The following is a 21,065-nucleotide window of genomic DNA, read 5'->3' as shown; positions in this document are numbered from 1 at the left end:
TATTCCAGCTCAAAGTTCTGCCTTTTCATCCTGTTTACCTCAAAGCTTCATTCTTTCAACAAATACCAGAGATGTTGGCCGCCATTGAAAGAATTTATTGTCGGAGATGGTGGCTACAAACTTTCCACAGAGTTGGACCCGTGTCCTCCCCAAGCCCAACTCCACTCAACAGAGAGCCTCCAATTAGTCCACCAAAGTAGAAATACAAATATTCGAGGAAAATACCAAATGAAGCATTCCATGACTTAGTCGAGAATAGTATGTTTGTTATCAAGAAGCAAGTGCGAAACGTAATGTCTCACACTAGGAATAGGTGCAATTGGTTAATGAAGTCCATAATGATTTTCACACCACAAGTCTATCGTAATGATGATGGACATATAAGGATATAGAAAGTATTTGGCTTATGCCAATGCATCCCGACCTCTAAGAATGATGATTTACATCTAACAATTTAAATGAAGCTTCATTGATCAGAAAAGCTCAAACGTCATTCAGATTGGTGGAATCCATATCTGTTCTCAATTCTGAAACCAAGTTCAAGCATTCCAAACCTACCAACAACTTGCAGGTCGAGAACCATCTCCTCATATTTTCCACCATATCATGAATCAAGGGGGAGCAGCTTCTTACCTTTGTCGATGATATCATAAGCCACTTGGCACATTGGCAGCAGCACACCAGTCCAAGTCGATCCTAGCACCAAATTCTCGCCAGGTAGCTTGATCTCAAACAAGTAGAGAGAAGTGCAATTTTAACAGATGTTAGACACATTATAACGAAGACAGAGTTAAACGAGTTTTTAACCTTGACCAAGCAAAATATAACCCCCCAGCCAGCACCACCCCCCAACCCACCCATCAATTCATTCACCCTGAACTAAATTTCTTGCAATTTTGCACCAGCAGGGTGCTCCATCCAATGAAAAAGTTAGAGAGTAGAATAGTCTTATTTTAGATATTAACATTACACAGCTTGGGACTATAAAGTTTTGGCTAGCAACAAAAAGAATATGATATTTGATAACAACCAAGAACAACTCAGGGATAAGTTTTCTTTGTAAACATCTTCCCACCTAACACAGAGAGACAAGTTTAAGGGTAAAAAATAAAGTAAAATAAAGAAAGTGCATGCTGCGCAGGCAAATTTTTCCCTGTGCTAAATCCAAATGTTCCCTGCAGCAAGGAATTGCCATAAATATAGGTCACCTGATACACCCAGTAAAGTAATTCGCCTTGCCATGCAATGGAGAAGTTGTATCAAACTGGTAAAATTAGAGTCTCGTTCTAAAACACCAAAATAGAAAATAAAATTTTCCACTCAATTCAGGGAACCAATAGTGAACCATAACTATTAGTGGAAGAACCACAAGTAGCCAATAAGATGTGAAAAATAGATAACGAAGGGATTAATTGTAGGATAGCAAAGAGTATTATTCAATTCAAAGAAATAGAAAGGAAAAGGCATGGCCAGTTAAAGTAGTTGAAATCCTGGAAAGCCATTGTTTTCTGCCTAAGAAGACTACAAGTTCCCCATCAATTTTAAAGAGACAATGTACCGGTACCAAAATATTACAACATTCCGAAAAAACACGGGAAGGAAAAGTACTAAGGAAAAAAAAGATAAAGGTTTGAGGCATCGGTGTTTATAATATGCAAACACAAACTTTTCAGTGCAAATATAAAGGCGTCGTTTGCAAGTGTGCCTGGAACTTCAGAAGAATCTTTTTTTTGAATGGTAGGAACTTCGGAAGAATCACCAGAATCCAAAACTAAATGATTGATGCATCTATTAGGGAATCTGCACGATAATACATAGAGCATAAAAAATGATTTCTAAAACAAAATATTTATTTGAAAAGGAAAGGACATATGGTAAAGATGAATGCTGAAGTTACTACCTTTCACAATTTAAGGGAAAATTTTGAGTTATCAAAACTCAAACAACTAAAATGCATGCACAGAACAGATATAGAATTCAAAGAAAAACAAAACTCTACTTCACAGATTGGTTTAAGGGGGAGCAATTGATAAAATGCCTGAAGGAATGATTCTTAAATCTTAATTATATCTAAGACAATAATAAGAAAGATGAAATAGTTAAATGAGTGTAAAATTCAGAGTATTCATGACAACTATACATAGAACTATAACTCAATGCAAAGAGAGCCACTTAACGTTGTAAAATAATAACTACTTCAAAACAGTAAATTAAGTAATTTAGTCAACAACAGTACTAGGCGCTCTCTGCAAAAGAAGACACATTTATAACTAAAAATGTACAGCCATTAGCCATAACTGACAAAACAAAAAATAATTACTTGGAACAGACAATTTTCAATCAGACATGGAGAATCAATCAGAACATCAATTACCCAAAAAAAAGGAAAACAAGAAACAAGTCTAAATGTGGTGGCGAGCTCAAAAAAGAGCAGATATTGATGGCCTTACCACGCATTGCCAAGAGGATATACCTGCTTTGCAGCACACAGTCACACACCATGCTTCTGCACCTTAAGCAACTTGATAAAAATACTCCTATTTATCCATTAAATGGTGAGGGGAACATAAAGCAACAAAACTGTCAAACAACTTCCATCCCTTTCTCTTTTCCTCGTTAACAATTATTTTTGAAATAGGTTGAATAATTTTTTGCATAACTTTCAATTTAGACATGCAGAAAAACAAGCGATGACAGGATAAAAGCCAGGATTATTCAATTGAAGATAATATGCGTGAAAAAAAGCTTAGATTGTTGAGCATGTTACAACTTAGAGATTTTTAAAGGGATAGTGCATAGAGTTAAAGAAATTTTAAGCTGGAGATACTAAAGGGAGAAGAGCAGACCTAAAAAAGACATGGACGGAAGTGATAAAAAAAACATTGAATCAATAGGACCAGTTGAGAGTGTAGGATCGGAATGAATGACAAAGGACAATTCACATGATGGATTCTCAATAATTTGCATATGGATTCATGTAGCCAACCCACTAAGGCTTGACAATAATGAAGATGGCATATAACTTCTAAAAATGTTTTATGCCTTCATATATTAGTGTTGTTTTAACTAGTTCTACACTGCTCTTTTCGATAAACAACTGTGTTTTCTTCCACTATTTTCAAGAACCAGGCCTCATTGGATATGGACCCACCCCTGCAATGTAAACCCCAGATGATCCATTCAAAAAAAAGTAAACCCTGGATGATCAATTCACCAGAAAACCACCAGTATCATTTAAATCTAGGTTGTCTCAAGAGATTTGAACCCAAGGTGAGTCCACTATTTCCTTGCATCACCGGTAGGCTACCTTGCACGGGTCTCAGTAAATTCCAATTTTACCACAACCATATTCCCTAGTATGTGGTATAGAACACATGACATTCTCAAATGATAAAGCAAGCAAAAGACTTAGCCACAAAATCATGCAAAATAATCAATTCAGCATAATTCCACTCACCTAGTGTCCCATATAAGGGGCGCCTCCATGAGGAGGCCTGCCACCGCTGCTCGGCCCCATCTGTGGGTTCTGATAGCCACCTTGCATTCCCGGCTGATGACTGCCATAGCCTCCAGGCTGATTCCCATAACCACCAGGTGGCCCTCCCTGGTTGACAGTTGCACCAGCAATTCCTCCAAGCAGATTACCAATGCCCAAACCTGCTCCCTGGGTTGCAAGCAATGCTGTGAGGGCCTGGCCAAGTGCAGGGTTCAGTGGCTGGGGAGCCACTCCTGGATTGAACCCTACAGCAGGACCCGATGGTGCCATTAAATGTCCACGCGCTGGCCCTGGTCCAGCAGAGGTATACTTTCCCTTCTTGGAATGATGGTGTGGCTGCTGATAGTGGTGTTGCTGGTAGTTTTGCTGATGATGATGTCCACCAGTACCACCATATCCCTGCTTGTTTGGTTTCGGTCCATCAATTGCCCTCTGACAATGTAACATATGCCCTTCAAAATTCTTATGCGGCTCCTCAAGAGCCTTCCTGGAACCTTCAATGGTCTTGTACACAAAAAGAGCGAATCCCTTAGGCTTCCCAGTATGCTTATCTAGTCCTAGTGGTCCCTCCTCAATCTCCCCAAACCGCCTAAAGAACTCTGTGAGCTTCTCGGAATCAATATCCGCCGACACATTACTTATAAATATCTTCCTCTGTGTATATTCCGACACTGGCGGTGTAGAGGGAAGCGGTGCAGGCACTGGTCCCGCTGACGCCAGCTGGCACGAGGTGATCCTGTTCCCAATCTTCTTCTGAGGCTGCTTGAGCGCCTTGCGAGCCCCACTGCGATGCTTGAATAGGATGAAGGCGTATCCCTTTGACTTCCCAGAAACGCGGTCAGTGACGGCCTTACAATCCTCGATCTCACCATACTTGCCGAACTCGGCAGTGAGGGTCTCTGCGGTGGTGTCCCAGCCGAGGCCGTGTACGAAGATCTTGCGATGGGCAGGGTCAGCGTCTGCGATTGCCTGCACTGAGTCGATCAAATCAGGATACTTGTCCACGGCTTGCTTGAGAAGGGAGACTAGCTGGTCCTTGTTAAAAGGATCCAGAATCGTTTCGAGGGGCTCTTCCTCCAATTCCTCCTCCTCTACCTCCTTATTTTCAGCATCCGCATTTCCGTTCTCTCCGCTCCCGTTGGTTTCTGTTTGGGTCGACTCCGGTGGAGCGGCATCCTCTGAGGGATCTACGCCAGTTTCAGGTTCTTTCGCCTCTTTTTCTTCCAGCTCTGGTTGTGGTTCTTCTTCCTGCTCTGGTCGTGGTTCTTCTTCCGGCTCTGGTTGTGGTTCATCCTCCGGCTCTGGTTGTGGATCTTCTTTGGTATTATCATCAACGATCATGTTTTCAGCTTCAGGTCGTTCATCTTCTTTTACGGGGTCTTGCGATTGTGGCTTTTCTGCTTCTTCTTGTTGGAGGTCTTGAGATTGTTCTTCTGCCTGGGGCTCAGGTTCCGGTTCCGGCTCCGGTTCTGAAGCACGCACTTTTCTCTTCCTAGCCATCGATTAGAGGAATTAGGGTTTTGTCTGTCTACCTATCTTCTCAGGGATTTGATTACTGAAAAATATCTGTATTTCTGTCCAACAATAATATATATATGATAACATCACGGTCCAGTGAATAAGATTGTTACATTTGTTAGATTTGCTGATTTTGGCGGTGGTCATCGAGGCCCAAGTCACAAGCCCATTATCTGTAATATTGGTCTCAAAATAACATGGGCCTAACTTTTCAAGGCCCATTTATTCTTTACTTTTTCTAAAAAATAAGGGGTTAGAAGATAAAATACCTGACATTTTATTTCACAAATTTACTGAATTAGCTATTTTCACAACTTATAAATTAACGTGTAACTTGAAAAAATAAATCCATAAACTAGCATGATAACGTGTAACTTGAAAAAAAATAAACTCAACCAAATGAGGTTGATAGAGTAAAATCATAGAAATAAACAAAAGTTTTCATATACGCTATGAGTAAGTTGTTTTCTCATTTTGGAATTATGATATTTCAACACTGAAATATAAAGTTTATTATGACGCAATCACTATATGTATATTTGCTACGATTCAGTCACCCAATATTTAGAAATGAGACAAGACACTTACTTGTATAGATTTCATAATATTGGACAAGTTTTTCATTGATGTGGAAATAAGTCAATAATTTTTGATAAACAAATGCTTACGTGGCAATACGAATAGTCAACATGGACTTAAATGGCAATAGATAATATTTTTTGTGAAAACAGGGACAAACACACGATTTTTGGTGTTATTATTTTCTTCTTCGTCTATGTACTGGTATATATACAAGTAAGGTCATGATGGCCATGATGATCTACACATGTAGAGATTTCCTAATCTAAAATGACGGCCATGATGGCCTACACATGTGGACATTTCCTAGTCTAAAATGACGGCTTAATGTGGACATTTCCTAGTCTAAAATGACGGCCATGATGGCCTACACATGTAGACATTTCCTAGTCTAAAATGACGGCCATGATGGCCTACACATATGGACATTTCCTAGTCTAAAATGACTGCTTAATGTGGACAAATCAACGTCATGACAAACATATCTTCAGTCAACTTTGTGTGTCCCGATTATTCTCCTTGACATCCTGAATATCTGCTCTAACATCCTTGACATCTGTTTTAACACTCCCCCTCAAGTGGGAATAAATGTTGATGATTCCCAACTTGTTAATCAAGGCCAAGAATTGTGAAATCCCTACTGATTTGGTAAAAATATCTGCCGACTGTTTCAAAGTTGGAACATGGAAAGTTTTGATCAATCCAGCTTGAATCTTCTCTCTCACAAGGTGGCAGTCAATTTCTATGTGTTTGGTTCGCTCGTGGAACACAGGGTTTGATGCAATGTGTAGGGCTGCTTGGTTGTCACAATGCAGCCTAGCTGGTTGTGAATGTTTAATACCAAGGTCATGTAAAATGTATCGTACCCAAGTTATCTCACAGCATGTTGATGCCATCGAGCGATATTCCGCTTCTGCGCTTGATCGTGAAACCGTGTGTTGTTTCTTGGTTTTCCAAGAGATTAGTGAATGTCCGAGGAAGACACAATATCCCGTAGTTGAGCGCCTTGTGTCACGACACCTTGCCCAATCTGAATCACAATAAGCATTAATCTGCATGAGACTGGTTGCTGAAAATAGAATTCCTTGTCCTGGTGCCTGCTTGATGTAACGTAACACTCGGTGAGCTGCTTCCAGATGAGGAGTACGTGGTTTGTCCATGTACTGACTAAGTATATGAACAGCATATATCAGATCCGGTCGAGTAATCGTCAAGTATATCAATCTTCCAACTAGTCTTCAGTAGGAAGTGGGATCACTGATGTACTCTCCTTCATTCTTGCTAAGTGACAAATTTTGTTCCATAGGAGTAGTAACTGGCTTGGCACCAAGGTAACCTGCATCTTCCAGTAACTCAAGGGCATATTTACGCTGTGAAATTACAATCCCTTTGTTGGAGCGAGCAATTTCTATTCCTAGAAAATACTTCAATGCACCGAGATTCTTGAGTTTGAACTGTCTCATGAGATCGGTTGTGGTCTCTTCGATGTCTTGTAAGCTGCTTCCTGTGAGGATTATGTCATCAACGTAAACAAGCAAAGCAGTAAAGCTTCTACCTCGGGTTCGGATGAATAATGAGTGATCTGATTTAGATTGAGAGAAACCAGCCAATTTGAGTGCAGTAGTCAACTTAATAAACCATTGACGAGAGGCCTGCTTCAATCCGTATAAAGATTTGTGTAATCTACATACTCGAGTCTCCCCCTTTCGTCCGAATCCCGGAGGTAAAGACATGTAAACTTCTTCCTCGAGATCACCATGAAGAAAGGCGTTGTTGATATCAAGTTGGCGAAGATGTCAGTGTTGGGTGGCTGCCACAGCGAGGAGAATGCGGACTGTAACAAGTTTGGCAACTGGGGCAAAGGTCTCACGGTAGTCAAAGCCGACAACTTGATTGTACCCTTTGGCAACCAATCGGGCTTTGTAGCGTTCAACAGTACCATCAGGATTAAGTTTGATCTTGTAGACCCATTTGCATCCAATGGCTTTCTTGTGTGAGGGAAGGGATTGTAGAGACCATGTATTGTTGTCTTGAAGGGCCCGAAGTTCTTGATCCATAGCTTGACGCCATTGAGGGTCCTGAACTGCTTGAGAGAAGGTGTTTGGTGTTTTGATGGCAGAGATGGAAGTAGCAAAAACTCTGTACAAGGGAGACAACTGATTATAGGAAACAACATGAGAAAAAGAGTGATAAATACCTACATGTCCAGCCAATGAAGAGGTTGATGTTGGTGGAGATCGAGCGGGCAATGAAGCTTCTACATGGTAGTCTTGGAGATAGCTGGGTACACGAGTTGGGTGTTGTGATCGAGTGGAAGGCAGAGACTGTAGGGAGGTAGATTCTGATGTGGTGGTGTTGGGTGGAATAGGTTCAGGTGTAGGAGAGGAATGTAGTTGTTGCTCATGAATAGGAAGTGTCGGTGGCTGGATGTTTGCATGAGAAGGATGGGGTTCTTGGTAAGTATCGGATGAAGAAGGAAATAAAGGTGAAGTAGTGGGAGGAATGGCAGCGGAAGTGGAATGAGGGAATATTTGTTCATAGAATATGACATCCCGAGAGATAAAAAACTTTCCAGTTTCTAAGTTATAGACTCGGTACCCCTTTGTCCCATATGGATATCCAAGAAATATGCAACGGATGGAACGAACATCAAATTTAGTAGGGCGATGGTGATTTGTGGAGGCAAAGCATAGGCAACCGAATACGCGCAGATGCATATAGGAGGGTGGTTTCTTGAAGAGAATTTCATATGGCGTTTTACCTTGAAGGACAGCAGTGAGTGTCCGATTGATAAGGTAGGCAGCTGTAAGAATGGAATCCCCCCAAAATGTTTTGGGAAGTTGGGCTTGAAACAAGAGTGCACGGGCAACATTTAGAAGGTGGCGATGCTTGCGCTCGGCGACTCCATTTTGTTGTGGAGTGGAAACGCAACTGGTTTGATGTAAAATTCCCTTGTTAGAAAAAAAGTCTTGCATTGAAAATTCTGGGCCATTGTCACCACGGATAATTTTGATGCAAGATGAGAATTGTGTTTCAACAAAATTGATGAATGAAACAAGGAATTTCCGTGCATCTGATTTGGCATGCAAAAGGTAAACCCTTGTGCAGCGAGAAAAATCGTCAACAATGGTAAGGAAATATTTGTCTCCATTGAATGTTGGAATGTGATAGCCCCCCCAAATATCAACATGGATTAACTCGAATGGTATTTTTGTAGTAATAGAACTTAAATGAAAAGGTTTACGAGTTTTTTTGGCAAGGGGACAGATAACACAATCATCAATAGAGCAAAAATCAATATTCTTGGTAGACAAGGAAATAGCTTGTAGGCTTTTATTGGACAAATGACCTAAACGTTGATGCCAGAGATTGGAGGAAGTTGAGGCTGCTGTGGAGACAGAGTGACACCCAGATATCTTCGAAACGTCCAAATAGTAAAGCCCATTGCGCTCAGTTCCCATCCCAATCATCTTCCCCGATCGTTGGTCCTGAACAAAACAAGATGTATCAGAAAACGTTGCACAACATAAGGAGGTCTTAGCAAGTTTGGCTACGGAAATTAAATTCAGTTTGAATGAAGGAACACAGAGTACATTATAGAGAACGAATGTATCTGAAAGGCGGATGGTCCCGATGTGTGTTACAAGAGCAAGTGCATGGTTGGGTAGATGTACATGTTGGTTAAGGACTGGTGTCTTGGTGGTCAGAAAGGTCGGTGAACATACCATGTGATCGGTGGCCCCTGTGTCAAAAATCCATTGGGTATCTGGAATAAAATTGTTTGCACAAACTTTGTTACCTGACGTGTTGCTCATGGTGGTGGCTGCACTCACTTGACTTGCCATGTTTCCAATTTTGTTTTGATTTATGAGGGCAATGAGATCATGATATTGTTCTGCCGTGAGATTGTAAGGAGTGGATGGTGTATCAGTTCTTTCTGATTGGGAATCAACATGATGTGCCTTTGAGCGGAAATTGGAATTGACATTGGATTGGTTGTTCCTATCACCGTGATTATTGGCTCGCTTCAACTTTCGACAAATATCGACAGTGTGTCCTTTGTGACCACAGTATTCACACTTGAGGTGTGCACGACAGTCTTCAGCAGTGTGCCCCATGAGATTGCAGCGGTGGCAACGCACATTGTTGTTTTGCTTCGAGAATCTCTTTTCAGCCGAACTGAAACTATTCCTGGCAGCAAAGGCTGCTGCTTCCGGTGTCTTTCCCAAGACTTGGGATGATACGACTCGCTGTTTTTCATCCTGGTTAATGAGGGAAAACACTTTGTTGACTGGAGGTAAAGGTTCCATGAGTAAAATCTGTCCACGTGCGGCTGCGTAGACCTCATTGAGTCCCATGAGGAATTTGATGGAACGTTGTGTTTGTTGGTACTGCAGTAGCGTCTTGGCGATATCTCCACTGCAAGATGGCATAGGACATAGAGCATCTCGCTTATCCCATAAACTTTTCAATTTAGTATAGTACTCACCAATGGTCACGTTACCTTGTAGGCAATCATGAATTTGTTGTTCAATTTGGAATAAGTATACACTGTTGGAAAGGCCAAGTCGATCCTTCAACTCATTCCAAAGATCGTGCGCGTCTTCATTATACATGACGCTTTGTCCAATGTCAGGTGATATTGTGTTGAGGATCCATCCTTTGACAAGAAGGTTGCATCGAATCCATTGTTTCATCTCCACTACGGACTCTGCAGGTGGTTTAGTCACAGTCCCATTAATGAAACCATCCTTGTTCTTTGCAATGAGAGCCATGAGCATCGCATGACTCCAAAGAGAGTAGTTGTCTTGATTTAGTGTTTGATTCACTAGGACAAGACCAGGTTGATCCGAGTGATGAAGATAGAGAGGATTGCTTGGGTCGTCATACTTGTGTGATTGAACTTTGGTCATCTCAGATTTTTCTGGAGTGCCGTCATTGTTCTTGGCCATTGGTGCTGTTGGTAGTGATGGAAGAAGATGGTTTGTTGCTGGTTTTGTTTATGTGGTGTGTTCTTGAACCTGCTCCGATACCATGTGAAAACAGGGGCAAACACACGATTTTTGGTGTTATTATTTTCTTCTTGTCTATGTGCTGGTACATATACAAGTAAGGTCATGATGGCCATGATGACCTACACATGTAGAGATTTTCTAGTCTAAAATGACGGTCATGATGGCCTACACATGTGGACATTTCTTAGTCTAAAATGACGGCTTAATGTGGACATTTACTAGTCTAAAATGACGGCCATGATGGCCTACACATGTAGACATTTCCTAGTCTAAAATGACGGCCATGATGGCCTACACATATGGACATTTCCTAGTCTAAAATGACTGCTTAATGTGGATAAATCAACGTCATGACAAACATATCTTCAGTCAACTTTGTGTGTCCCGATTATTCTCCTTGACATCCTGAATATATGCTCTAACATCCTTGACATCTGTTTTAACATTTTTTAAAGAATAATAAATAAATAAATCATTCGCTTAGGTTTTTCATTGCTTCGAACGTTTGTGCCTTTCTCCCGAATTGTAATTTCTCTCTAGACTTTTCTCTTCTCAAGAACAGCGACCTCGAGATATAGATTCAGTAGCTCTATCCATCTCCTACTTACTCCTCTAGATTGTCCTACACATACCCTCTCTCTTACTCGGAAAAACTTCACCTCAATTTCTCCCATATCACTCCACACATCTTCCTTGGTACTTCAAACGTCCTCAATCTCTCCCTAGATATTGAATGGATAGTTATTGGGTTTCACCAATGGCTCATGTCGAGTGTCGATTTCAAACATACCGATGATACCCTATATTTCTTCATTGATTATTTTGGTTTGTCTACGACAAGTTCAAGGAGGTCAATAGATTGGTAGGGGAAATGTAAGCTTTGTAGATAGAAAGACTCATTTATGCTTCAATTGGAAGGAGGCCGAGACAACATTTCTTGTTTTGATTAGGAATTCTTATCCCAAAGATTTTTAGGGGATGAAATTATCTTATGTATGTGATTCATGTGTTGAAATTTCTGCCTTCTTGATACTTCAAGTAATACAATGCTTATTTAGTTATTTTTTATATTTCCGTGACTAATTTGGAGCTAGTTAAGTACAAATAACGTAAATTCATTCACCTGTATATGATTATGCCACATTAGTTTCAAACAAATATTTATATTTTACATTGAAGCATTGGATGTTTGAGTCTTGGACCTCCTATGGTGATTTGGTGATTGAATTGTAACGAAACCTTATTTTTGGTGTTGAAAAATATAATTAATCTGATTTATTTATTAATTAAAAAAAAATGAATTTTTAAACCGAAAACAGAAAAGGAGTTTTTAAAAAAATTCAAAAAATATATTCCTATCCAACGCGAAAATATTTCTCAAACCAAAACCCTATGTTTACCCAATTTTGGATTCACTTGCAGGCTGCAGCTATATCATCATCAATGGCTAAGAAGCAAGAATCGGGAGCGTCTGCCAAAGCTATCATACCCGAACGAAAAGTCGAAGATACGAGTGAATCCGAATCCGAATCCGAATCCGAGGAAGAAGAGGAAGTCGAAGCCGAAGCCGCCTCCTCCTCCTCTGACTCATCGTCGTCGGAAGAAGAAGAGGAAGAAGAAAGTAGTGAATCAGAGTCGGAAGATGAGGGTTTAAAGCTCGAATCGATAAAGAAGCTCCTGCAGCCGTTCAGCAAGGACCAACTCATCGCCATCCTTAAAGAAGCAGCCGAGGCTGACCCGTCATTGGCGGCCAAAATTGCCTCCGCTACCGACTCGGACCCTGTGCATCGCAAGATCTTTGTCCACGGTTTGGGATGGGACACTACCACAGAAACCCTCATTTCCATCTTCAAGCAGTACGGTTCCATCGAGGACTGCAATGCGGTCGCGGACAAGGCAACTGGCCGATGCAAGGGCTACGGCTTTGTTCTCTTCAAGACCCGCGCTGCCACCCGCAAGGCTCTTATGGAGCCCCAGAAGAAAGTAGGAAATCGCATGGCCTCGTGCCAGCTCGCCGCCACTGGTACACCCACGCAGTCGCAGTACCAGCAGCAAATAGGGGTTGACGCCAGCGCCCGCAAGCTTTATGTGGGCAATGTTGGTCCGCAGATTAGCGTGGGGAAGCTTAGATCCTTTTTCACAAAGTTTGGGGAGATTGAAGAGGGTCCATTGGGACTGGATAAGACAACAAGGAATTTCAGGGGTTATGCTCTTATTTTGTACAAGACTTTGGAGGGGATTAAGAAGGCGCTGGAGGAGCCTGTCAAGGTGTTTGAGGGTGTCAAGTTGCATTGTTCACTAGCAAATGAAGGGCGTGCTGCGAAAAATAATATGGCTGGTGGGTCTGGCGCCAGCATGGGTGAGGCTATGGATGCTCATGCATCATCGGTTCCTGGCAATGTAGCTATACCAGGTTTTCCATTGGGATTAAATCAAGCGTTTGTGGGTCAGAGTTTCAATCCAGGTACATTTGGTCAGAGTTTCAATCCCGTTCCAGGTGCAATTTTGCTGGGGCATAATCCTGCTCTGGGGGTGCTGAATCCAGTGCTAGGCATAGGTGGAATGCTGAGCCAGACTGCATTGACACCACCATTTCCTAGTGGGGTTTCGCAGCCTTTGAACAGGATTGGTAATGCTGCTCAAGTGGGATTGGGTGGAGCAGTGCAGCCGGCTCTCAATGATGTAAGCCCAAGCATTATTGGTAGTTATGGCTCTCAACCTGCTTTGCAAGTGTTGGGTGCTTATCAGAGTTCCCAATCAGGTCAGTCTTCCTCACAATCAAAACCTACAACAACAGCTGGATCAGCTCCATCATACTCTACTACCGCTGCTGGATCAGTTCCATCATACTTTGGACGCTAGGTAACAGATTCTTGTGGGCTTCTATTTCTTTGTTTTGTGTTTTGTATTATTGAAATTCGTGTTGCTACTGGAAATTATACTTAATGCCATGGTTGTTATAATTGCACTAACTGAAAAAAATTCATAAGTACGTCAATTTCCAGTAGCTGGACTAGTATAGAATTCTATTTGTGTTTTTGTTAGTAAATGCAATCAAATTTTATTAAAGTACCAAGAGGGTACAACCCTGGGAACTACAAAATGGTTAGTTTAATTGCCTCTAGAAAATTGATTACTGGGAGGGTATCACCAAAATTTGAAACACAACTGAAGCAATTATTGTAAGAGTTCAATGCTGTTATTGGCTTATTCTTTACTGTCTCAAGTATACGAGATTGTTTGTAGTTTATTCTGAGATAGACTACATGTTTTTTTCCAACTTGTTCTGTCAGATTTTTTGTTGAACATTAATGAAAGTAAAAGGAATGTGCTTAAATATGTGTTGGTACTTTAGAGTAAGAAATCTTAAAGATCAAAATCAGAGAATAACTGGTTGCTATGGTATTACTTAGCTCTGGAAGAACTTTCATAAACGGCATCTTTTTGCTTGTAAACCCTGCCTTTCAATTGTCTGTTACACTTAGATTATAAGAGCTTCCCTGAGGCGACACGCCAAATTGACAGTCGTATAATGAATGTTAAAGGAATCTGCCTTGGAGTTCAGGGCAGCTCCCTCTTGGTGCAATGAAAGTTATTTTTCACTAAAAAAATGAATATTCAAGGTCATTGATGGCTTAAAAATGAGGCATATACCTAGAGTGAGCCTTTATCACAGCAGGAACTTTATCCACTTAAGCCAAACAAGTCCGGGTTTCGTTCTTTGCTACAGTATAATGGTAACATGGCATTACATTCAAGAAAAATGGTAACATCGTATAAAAATTGCTTCTTTGCTCTCCAAAAGAAAGGGCAAAATGGTTATGAATGTATAAGGTTGTAAAAAATGAAGGCGAGACCAAGTAAGACAGATACAAAAGGATCTGGATTATGTAAGATAGAGGAGGGTGTGGCTTTGAGTAGGAACAAATGGCTGAGGGAGGATTGTGGATGTTGTTTTTTTTTGCGAAAAAATCTTTATTCTTGGCCACCAAGAAGGTGAAACCCAAATGAGAAGTATCCACTGAGAAAGTTACATGAGCATAGGAAAAGAAGACAACAGAAATTGGGGAATGACAAGATTAAGGAGCCAACAAGGCGGATAGACCCAAAAAATTGTTGCAAGAAATTGACAACTGAAATTTTAAATCACTGAGCCAATTGTGTATGAAATGGTCTAATTATGTTTCCTTGTCCAAAAAATCCTGTTATTTCTTTCTAGCCAAACTAACTCGCAGGTAGTTAGAGTAATGGCTTAATGCAATGAAGTATTTTCCCATTCTCTCTGTATTTGAATATTTGAAAATTGGGGTTCGCTATCAACGCTGAACTGAGGTTTCTATCCACCACCCAAGTTACCCTCATCTAGTTACAACTAACTTCTCTTGTGGATTTTATAGGTGGCCCCAATTTATTTGGGCCAAAGGCTCTGATGATAACGATGGTGGTTAAGAATTGCCACTGATACCCCCTAGTGTCTTTATCATTTTGCTATTGCCATTATGGGGCTAGCATTATAGTCGCTTGAAGTGAGAATGGCTGCGAGGGCCTTAATGTTATTAACTTGATTTGCTTTTTATATTACTATTGTTGTGTTGTGAACTTAAAGAATAAAGGATGCTGTGATGGTATTCAGGACTCTGATTCAATTCAAGAGGTTGGTCTTGCTCACTTAATCTTTGACTAGGAATTCATCATATCTAAAGCCTTAGAAGTTGCTATGGTTTTGCTACTGTCAGCTTGGTGTCATTGCCATCTGGTTGGAGAGTATGGAAACTACAGTTTCTTAATGTGGGTGTAAGGTTGTGTATGCCTGCCTTCTATGGACCTTGTGCACTGAATTGGCAGCGTACACATGCAATCTTGTTCTTACATATCTAAAATTCTTTCTTTTGTTGTTACCAATTTACCATGATCGGAGCAGAATTTGAATACCGTTTGTTATTGCGTTGTGCTTCTGAGTATTTGGCTCATTGTATAATTCAAGATTTGACAGCTTATGTTATTATTTGATGGCAGAACATTCAGTTTCTCGAACCAGCTTTCGGAATGCAATGCAACAGTCGATGTAGTTATGCTTGGCCGGATATGGAGATAATGCTGGTTGCCATTTGCCAATCCCGCGGCTTCTAGAGTCACGGTTGTATTAAGAACATTAAGCACTTGTTGAAGTGTTTTCTGTTTGCGCTTTTGTTTTGATGGGCCTAAGTTTCGTCTGTGTCTTGCCAAGACATTGAATTTTTGATGGAAAAGTGCATTGGTACTTGGAAAACACGTGTATTTTAAGTTTAAAAAGATATGTGAGCGAGTATTTTGAATATATCCGCAGTTTTTTTTGTACAAAATGGTTTAACTTGTTGACGATGAGTGCATGTGAGGATAAGCTCAAGAAAGTTTCCTACATGTCCTTGTCATGCTGATTCATTTTGTATTTGTTCTATGTATATAGTACTAATATAAAATACCTGGACATTATCTGTCTAACTTGTTTGGTGGTTGTAATGATAGCAGTCTTGTGATCTTGTCTGCAGCTGGGACGAGGGGGTGACTGTGCCCGGAGTGAACCTTTTTTGGGCCATAAATTAAAAGAAATCATAAAAAATTAAAAGAAAGTATATAAGATTTTAAAGTATCCACCCTTTATGGAAGGCCCACTCAGTCATCCACGTGCCTCTTACTTGCCACGTAAGATCCACTTCTTCAGTCCTCGAGAGTCGCGACAAAAACTAAATCCAACAATATTTAATAAATAAATAAATAAACAGTTACTTGATTCCACGCGATCGTGGAAAAAATAACCGGGACCCACTACATCGCTTTTGTTGATATCGTCTAAACAAAGATAAAGAATATTGGGCCCTACTTTATCTCGATTGAAGTTCATTTAATATTTTGTTTGTCTGCAGAATGTTGAGCAGTTTTTAGATAAGAAAGCGTTTCCCGGCAGTGTCAGTTACGTAATAAAGCCTAGAAGGATTGGCATTTATTCACGACTTGATTATAGTACAAACCGTGTATAATTAGCTTCACGCTGCGCAATCCTGCACAACCACCTTCTCTCTTCTGCCATTTCTTCCACAACCTCTCTCTCTCTCTCATATTTGTTCAATTGTTCACCGAGATGCGTAGATGATGTATGTTTACATTGATATTGTGTTCGAGAGATAGTAGATCTGTTGAGACGAAAAAAAGAAGGTGAAGAAGATGGGGAATGCTAGCGGTAGAGAAGAGAGAGCGAATAGTACGATCGGAGCATCCAACGGTGAGGCCGGAGACCTAGAGGGGTATGCGCTTGATGTGCAGGCTCCAGGTCGTGTGCCTTCTTCCGATTCGATGGGGAATACACCTCCTGGTACCCCTGGACGCAACCACCATCCTCTTCTGTTCGCTCCTCAGGTTCCAACTCTGCTATGCTCTCCAAATTCTTATATGATCACATGTTTATCTATATGCGCTTATGTATGATCGAGTTATATTGAATGAATTTAGAGTATCTATGTCGTTTGGCTTTCTTTGATTTAGTCTGCTTGATTCATCATGTGGAGGAATTAATACATTTTGAAGCTGCGTATGGTACTATTCTTGAATTCGTGATCTATATTTGATCTTTTTTGAATGGATAAAAATTTTCTATATAAATCCATTGATATTCTTTCAAACAAGGATCTGTAAGAAGCCGCTTGGATCACAATAATAGGCAAGGTGATAGGTAGGATTTGAGATTGGAATCATTGACCAGTGCTTTATTATCATGTTACATAAACCACTTGCCTTAAAAGTTCTATTTCTTTTCTTTTATGTCATTTTCAATCTTTCTTTAAAATTGATAAAGGAAGTTGAGTCACATACATATATATATAAATGAGTAATGGAGAAGGCAAATTGTACATGGAAGTTAAAGAAACTTTGTAGTATTGTGGTCAATGTGAATTCATAGCCTACTGAAACTAGCTTTCGAAAGCCCAGGCTCAACTCGTTTCCTGAAGGAGCTCAGCCCTGTTTAGGATTCGTCAACCTCAATCTCAGAGCTTGAATATCAGCTCAGATAGGCTAAAGCTTGGTGTGTAGTAGATGAACCCTTGATAAAATAGTTTGCAAGCAGCTCGCAGGAATCCTTATTTCCACCCTCATTTGCAAGGGATCTGGAAAGAGTTGATGTTATTACGTTTTAGATTAAGAAAGGTCTTTCTTGTTTTTTATGTTTAATTTTACGTTGTCAGAGCACAGCTTAAAATTCTAGAATGAAGTTAGTAATAAGGTTTCCTGAATGAGTTCATGTTACCATTCATCTATTTGACTGTTAAGATTGCTTTATGTAAAGCTTTTTAGGAGTAACGAATTTCAAGCCACTGATGACTAGGGAAAATAAATGTTACCTGATATGTTGTCTCTTGGAGGTGTTTGCAGGTTCCCGTGGCTCCATTGCAGAGGGGTGATGGTCATCCTTTTTTCAATCAGATCTCGCAAACTGAATCTTCTGGAGTTGATCATTGTCCTACTGAAGGAATTCCCACAATAATTACATGGAACTATGGTGGTAATGAAGTAGCCATAGAAGGATCTTGGGACAACTGGACTTCAAGGTAAGATTTTATTACTTCATTGCTACGGAAATGTCAGTGTCTCGAGATCATGGTAAATACTAAGTATGTGTAAACAAGATATGACTAGGTTACTGTTTCTGGTTTCAGGAAAATACTGCAAAGATCTGGTAAAGATCATTCCATTATTTTGGTTCTTCCAGCGGGCATATACCATTACAAGTTTGTTGTAGATGGCCAGTGGAGACATATTCCAGATGTTCCATTTGTTGCTGATGAAATGGGCCATGTCTGTAATCTTCTTGATGTTAATGTGAGTACTTGGGACCCAGATTTTTCTGATACACTTTATTTGTTATTATTTATTGCATGGTACTTAGTTCTACAGCATCTGTATCCTATGTAAGTGACTTCTTGAGGAGGGATGTGTCATGTGAGTTTTTGCATGTCCTTGCAGGGTCATGCGAGTTTCGCATGTCCTTTCATGCTTAAGCTTGGATTTGCATGACTGTACTTGCTTGCATGTGGATTCAAGCTTGTGCAGATTGGGTAATATCAATAAGGTTATTCTGATCTAAAATAAGATGATTTTACTTACCAAGACTGTATTTTCCTTTCCTTGTCAAAGAATATCTGTGACTTCTGTGACTGCATTCTGATCAATTGATGCAATAAAGAGCTTTCTAATTTGAGAGGAAATAGACATTTACGCTGGCAACTCGTGGACTATAAAATACTTAAAATTTTCCTATTATTCTTTTGTTGAATTTCAATGATAGTTGGAAATAGGCATTGCCCCTAAAAGTACCTTAGGATAAGACTTGAAATTCCTTTCCAGAATTTGAATATATGCATCTTAGATTCAGATTGCAATATTGAGATTTTTTTGGCTTCCTAGTTGGCCTTTTTTGTTTGGACCTGTTTATTATCTACATCGTCAACATCATATGGTTAGAAAAACTTGTACTCAAGTTGTGACTTGTGAGTGTCTTGTTTTAAATCTACTAACATCTATACTTTTGTCTGTGGCATGAAATTAGGGCACAGATGGATACCACTTTGTTTTCTTTACTCGAGTTGTAAAGAATCTGCATTCATTATTACTCTATCTGAAAATTCAGTTCATACTTCTATCAATAATTTTACCTTTTCAACCTTGTCCATCATGGACTTATCTTGCTTGGCCCAGCAAAAGACTGATAATAGGAATCTCCTTAAAGCCTATTTGAGACCATAAGAGTCCTCTGTCATCTAATTTGCTGATTTCTTTTGAATGGCATTGTTTATCTTTATTTCTTTGGCCTCATGCTCCATTTGCATCATATGAATGCTTGTTTGTCAAAAATTGTAGTGGCAAAAAACTCTTGGATGTCACTTATTTTTTCCCAATGCATCTCTTCTTTTTACTTGTGATTGTGGCATCTTTGCTTGCTGTAATAAAAGCCTCACTTGAGCATTTATAGCATATGCAAAAATCTTAAATAAAAGCTTATGAGAAATAATTCTCATTAATTATCGCTCATTATCGATTATTATGGGGGAAAAATGCAAACACAACACATACTTGTCATTGAGCTTTTTTACTAGATGAATAATGACTAGTGATGCCATTTCCTTTTTTTTTTTTAATATTATCTTCTATGATTTCAATTTAGGATTATTTACCAGAATACCCGGATAGTGTGGCTGAATTTGAGGCTCCACCGTCTCCGGACTCAAGTTACAGTCAAGCGCTCCCAACTGACGAAGATTTTGCGAAGGAGCCTCTAGCAGTTCCACCACAGCTGCATCTAACTGTCCTTGGCATGGAAAACTCACATGAAGCTTCTTCTTCAAAGCCTCAACATGTTTTGCTCAACCACCTCTTCATAGAAAAAGGAGGAGCATCTCCATCTCTTGTTGCTTTAGGGCTGACCCATAGGTTCCAGTCCAAATATGTCACTGTGGTCCTCTATAAGCCACTCAAGAGGTAAATAATTTCCCATGCTCGACATTGTAAAGGAAACATTTATTTTCAAACATGCCTTTTGATGGTTCCCTGTTTATATAACAGTTCAAAAACTATCATGGACCCCATGTTTGTTGTGTTGCATTTCAACATGTCAAGTACTTCTTTTAGCTCTACTTGCTTTGCATCTTCAACCAAGAGCCCTACTAGAGCCTCATGGCTGGCTTTGCGTTGATGCGTCTCTCATCTGTCTACCACCTTGAAACCTATCGACCTTAGAGCGGTTAGAGTAACAATTATACTTTCATTTTTCACTTTAAGGTTTCGTATGGTATTAGCCATTTTCAGTTTCAAGTTCAGCATTTGATCTCTCCATTGTTTGATTTGTTTCTTGTCTTGAGCTTGAGGTACTTGATCCGAGTGCCCAAAACTTTGGTAACTTGGATTGTCTTATTGCATTTGTAACCCAAAAGGGTTTAACAACCCGGTTGCCTTCTACACTTGTAACCTATGTTTACACGTTTGATCTCTCTTTAGGGATGATTTTGACTTGATGTTTATTTTATCTTGTGCCAAAGGCTCGGCTACTTTCCATATGTATTCGTAATATTTGGTTAGTCCCAGAAGTTTTATTCAACAGAAATATTTGGTTAGTCCATATGTACATCGCTAGTTATAATTATATTACCATATGTAGTTCCATTGAGGGAGACAGTGCTGGATCACCGAGAACAACCAGAAATCTGGAGAGCTGCTTATTTGAGATTTAGAGGATTATGCATTTCCTAACCCAATCTCTTTTACGTCGTCTCTTTCCACTGTTATTCTGGTCATCCTTGGAGTTGCTGCTGCTTCTGCTTCCCTTTCTCTCTGCCATTCTCTGTGCCCTTCTTCTGTCATTACAAACAAATTATTATAATCATTATATGAAAAAGCACATTGTCAGGTTCCATTTCCGTGGGGAGATGTAT

General features: G+C 40.0%; 3 protein-coding genes across 5 annotated transcripts; 2 read left to right on the top strand and 1 right to left on the bottom strand.

Annotated features, from left to right (window-relative positions):
* Positions 1 to 359: 359 nt before the first annotated feature.
* Positions 360 to 5,067, bottom strand: LOC120011947 (UBP1-associated protein 2B-like). Of its 2 annotated transcripts, none has more exons than XM_038863146.1 (2): positions 3,458 to 5,067; positions 360 to 721 (listed from the first exon to the last, which is right to left on the bottom strand). In XM_038863146.1, the coding sequence occupies exon 1, from the start codon at positions 4,994 to 4,996 to the stop codon at positions 3,458 to 3,460; it is 1,539 nt and encodes a 512-aa protein (XP_038719074.1). In that variant the 5' UTR covers positions 4,997 to 5,067; the 3' UTR covers positions 360 to 721. The 2 variants fall into 2 exon arrangements, with proteins under 2 accessions (XP_038719074.1, XP_038719062.1); XM_038863134.1 differs by lacking the exon at positions 360 to 721 and adding an exon at positions 1,413 to 1,800 and having other exon boundaries at positions 3,458 to 5,063.
* A 6,902-nt stretch (positions 5,068 to 11,969) lies between these two features.
* Positions 11,970 to 16,006, top strand: LOC120017081 (UBP1-associated protein 2B-like). Its single transcript, XM_038870148.1, has 2 exons — positions 11,970 to 13,470; positions 15,625 to 16,006. The coding sequence occupies exon 1, from the start codon at positions 12,001 to 12,003 to the stop codon at positions 13,468 to 13,470; it is 1,470 nt and encodes a 489-aa protein (XP_038726076.1). The 5' UTR covers positions 11,970 to 12,000; the 3' UTR covers positions 15,625 to 16,006.
* A 650-nt stretch (positions 16,007 to 16,656) lies between these two features.
* LOC120012927 (SNF1-related protein kinase regulatory subunit beta-1-like) lies at positions 16,657 to 20,592 on the top strand. Of its 2 annotated transcripts, none has more exons than XM_038864496.1 (4): positions 16,657 to 17,001; positions 18,013 to 18,188; positions 18,297 to 18,459; positions 19,802 to 20,592. In XM_038864496.1, exons 1-4 carry the CDS (start codon positions 16,810 to 16,812, stop codon positions 20,117 to 20,119), a joined length of 849 nt encoding a protein of 282 aa, XP_038720424.1. In that variant the 5' UTR covers positions 16,657 to 16,809; the 3' UTR covers positions 20,120 to 20,592. The 2 variants fall into 2 exon arrangements, with proteins under 2 accessions (XP_038720424.1, XP_038720431.1); XM_038864503.1 differs by having other exon boundaries at positions 16,659 to 17,001; positions 18,003 to 18,188.
* The last annotated feature ends 473 nt before the right edge of the window (positions 20,593 to 21,065 follow it).

The sequence above is a fragment of the Tripterygium wilfordii genome, chromosome 2, assembly GCF_013401445.1.
Source record: "Tripterygium wilfordii isolate XIE 37 chromosome 2, ASM1340144v1, whole genome shotgun sequence".
NCBI lineage: Eukaryota > Viridiplantae > Streptophyta > Magnoliopsida > Celastrales > Celastraceae > Tripterygium > Tripterygium wilfordii.
The sequence above is the reverse complement of the archived record's forward strand: the minus strand, read 5'-3'. Positions and strand labels throughout refer to the sequence as shown.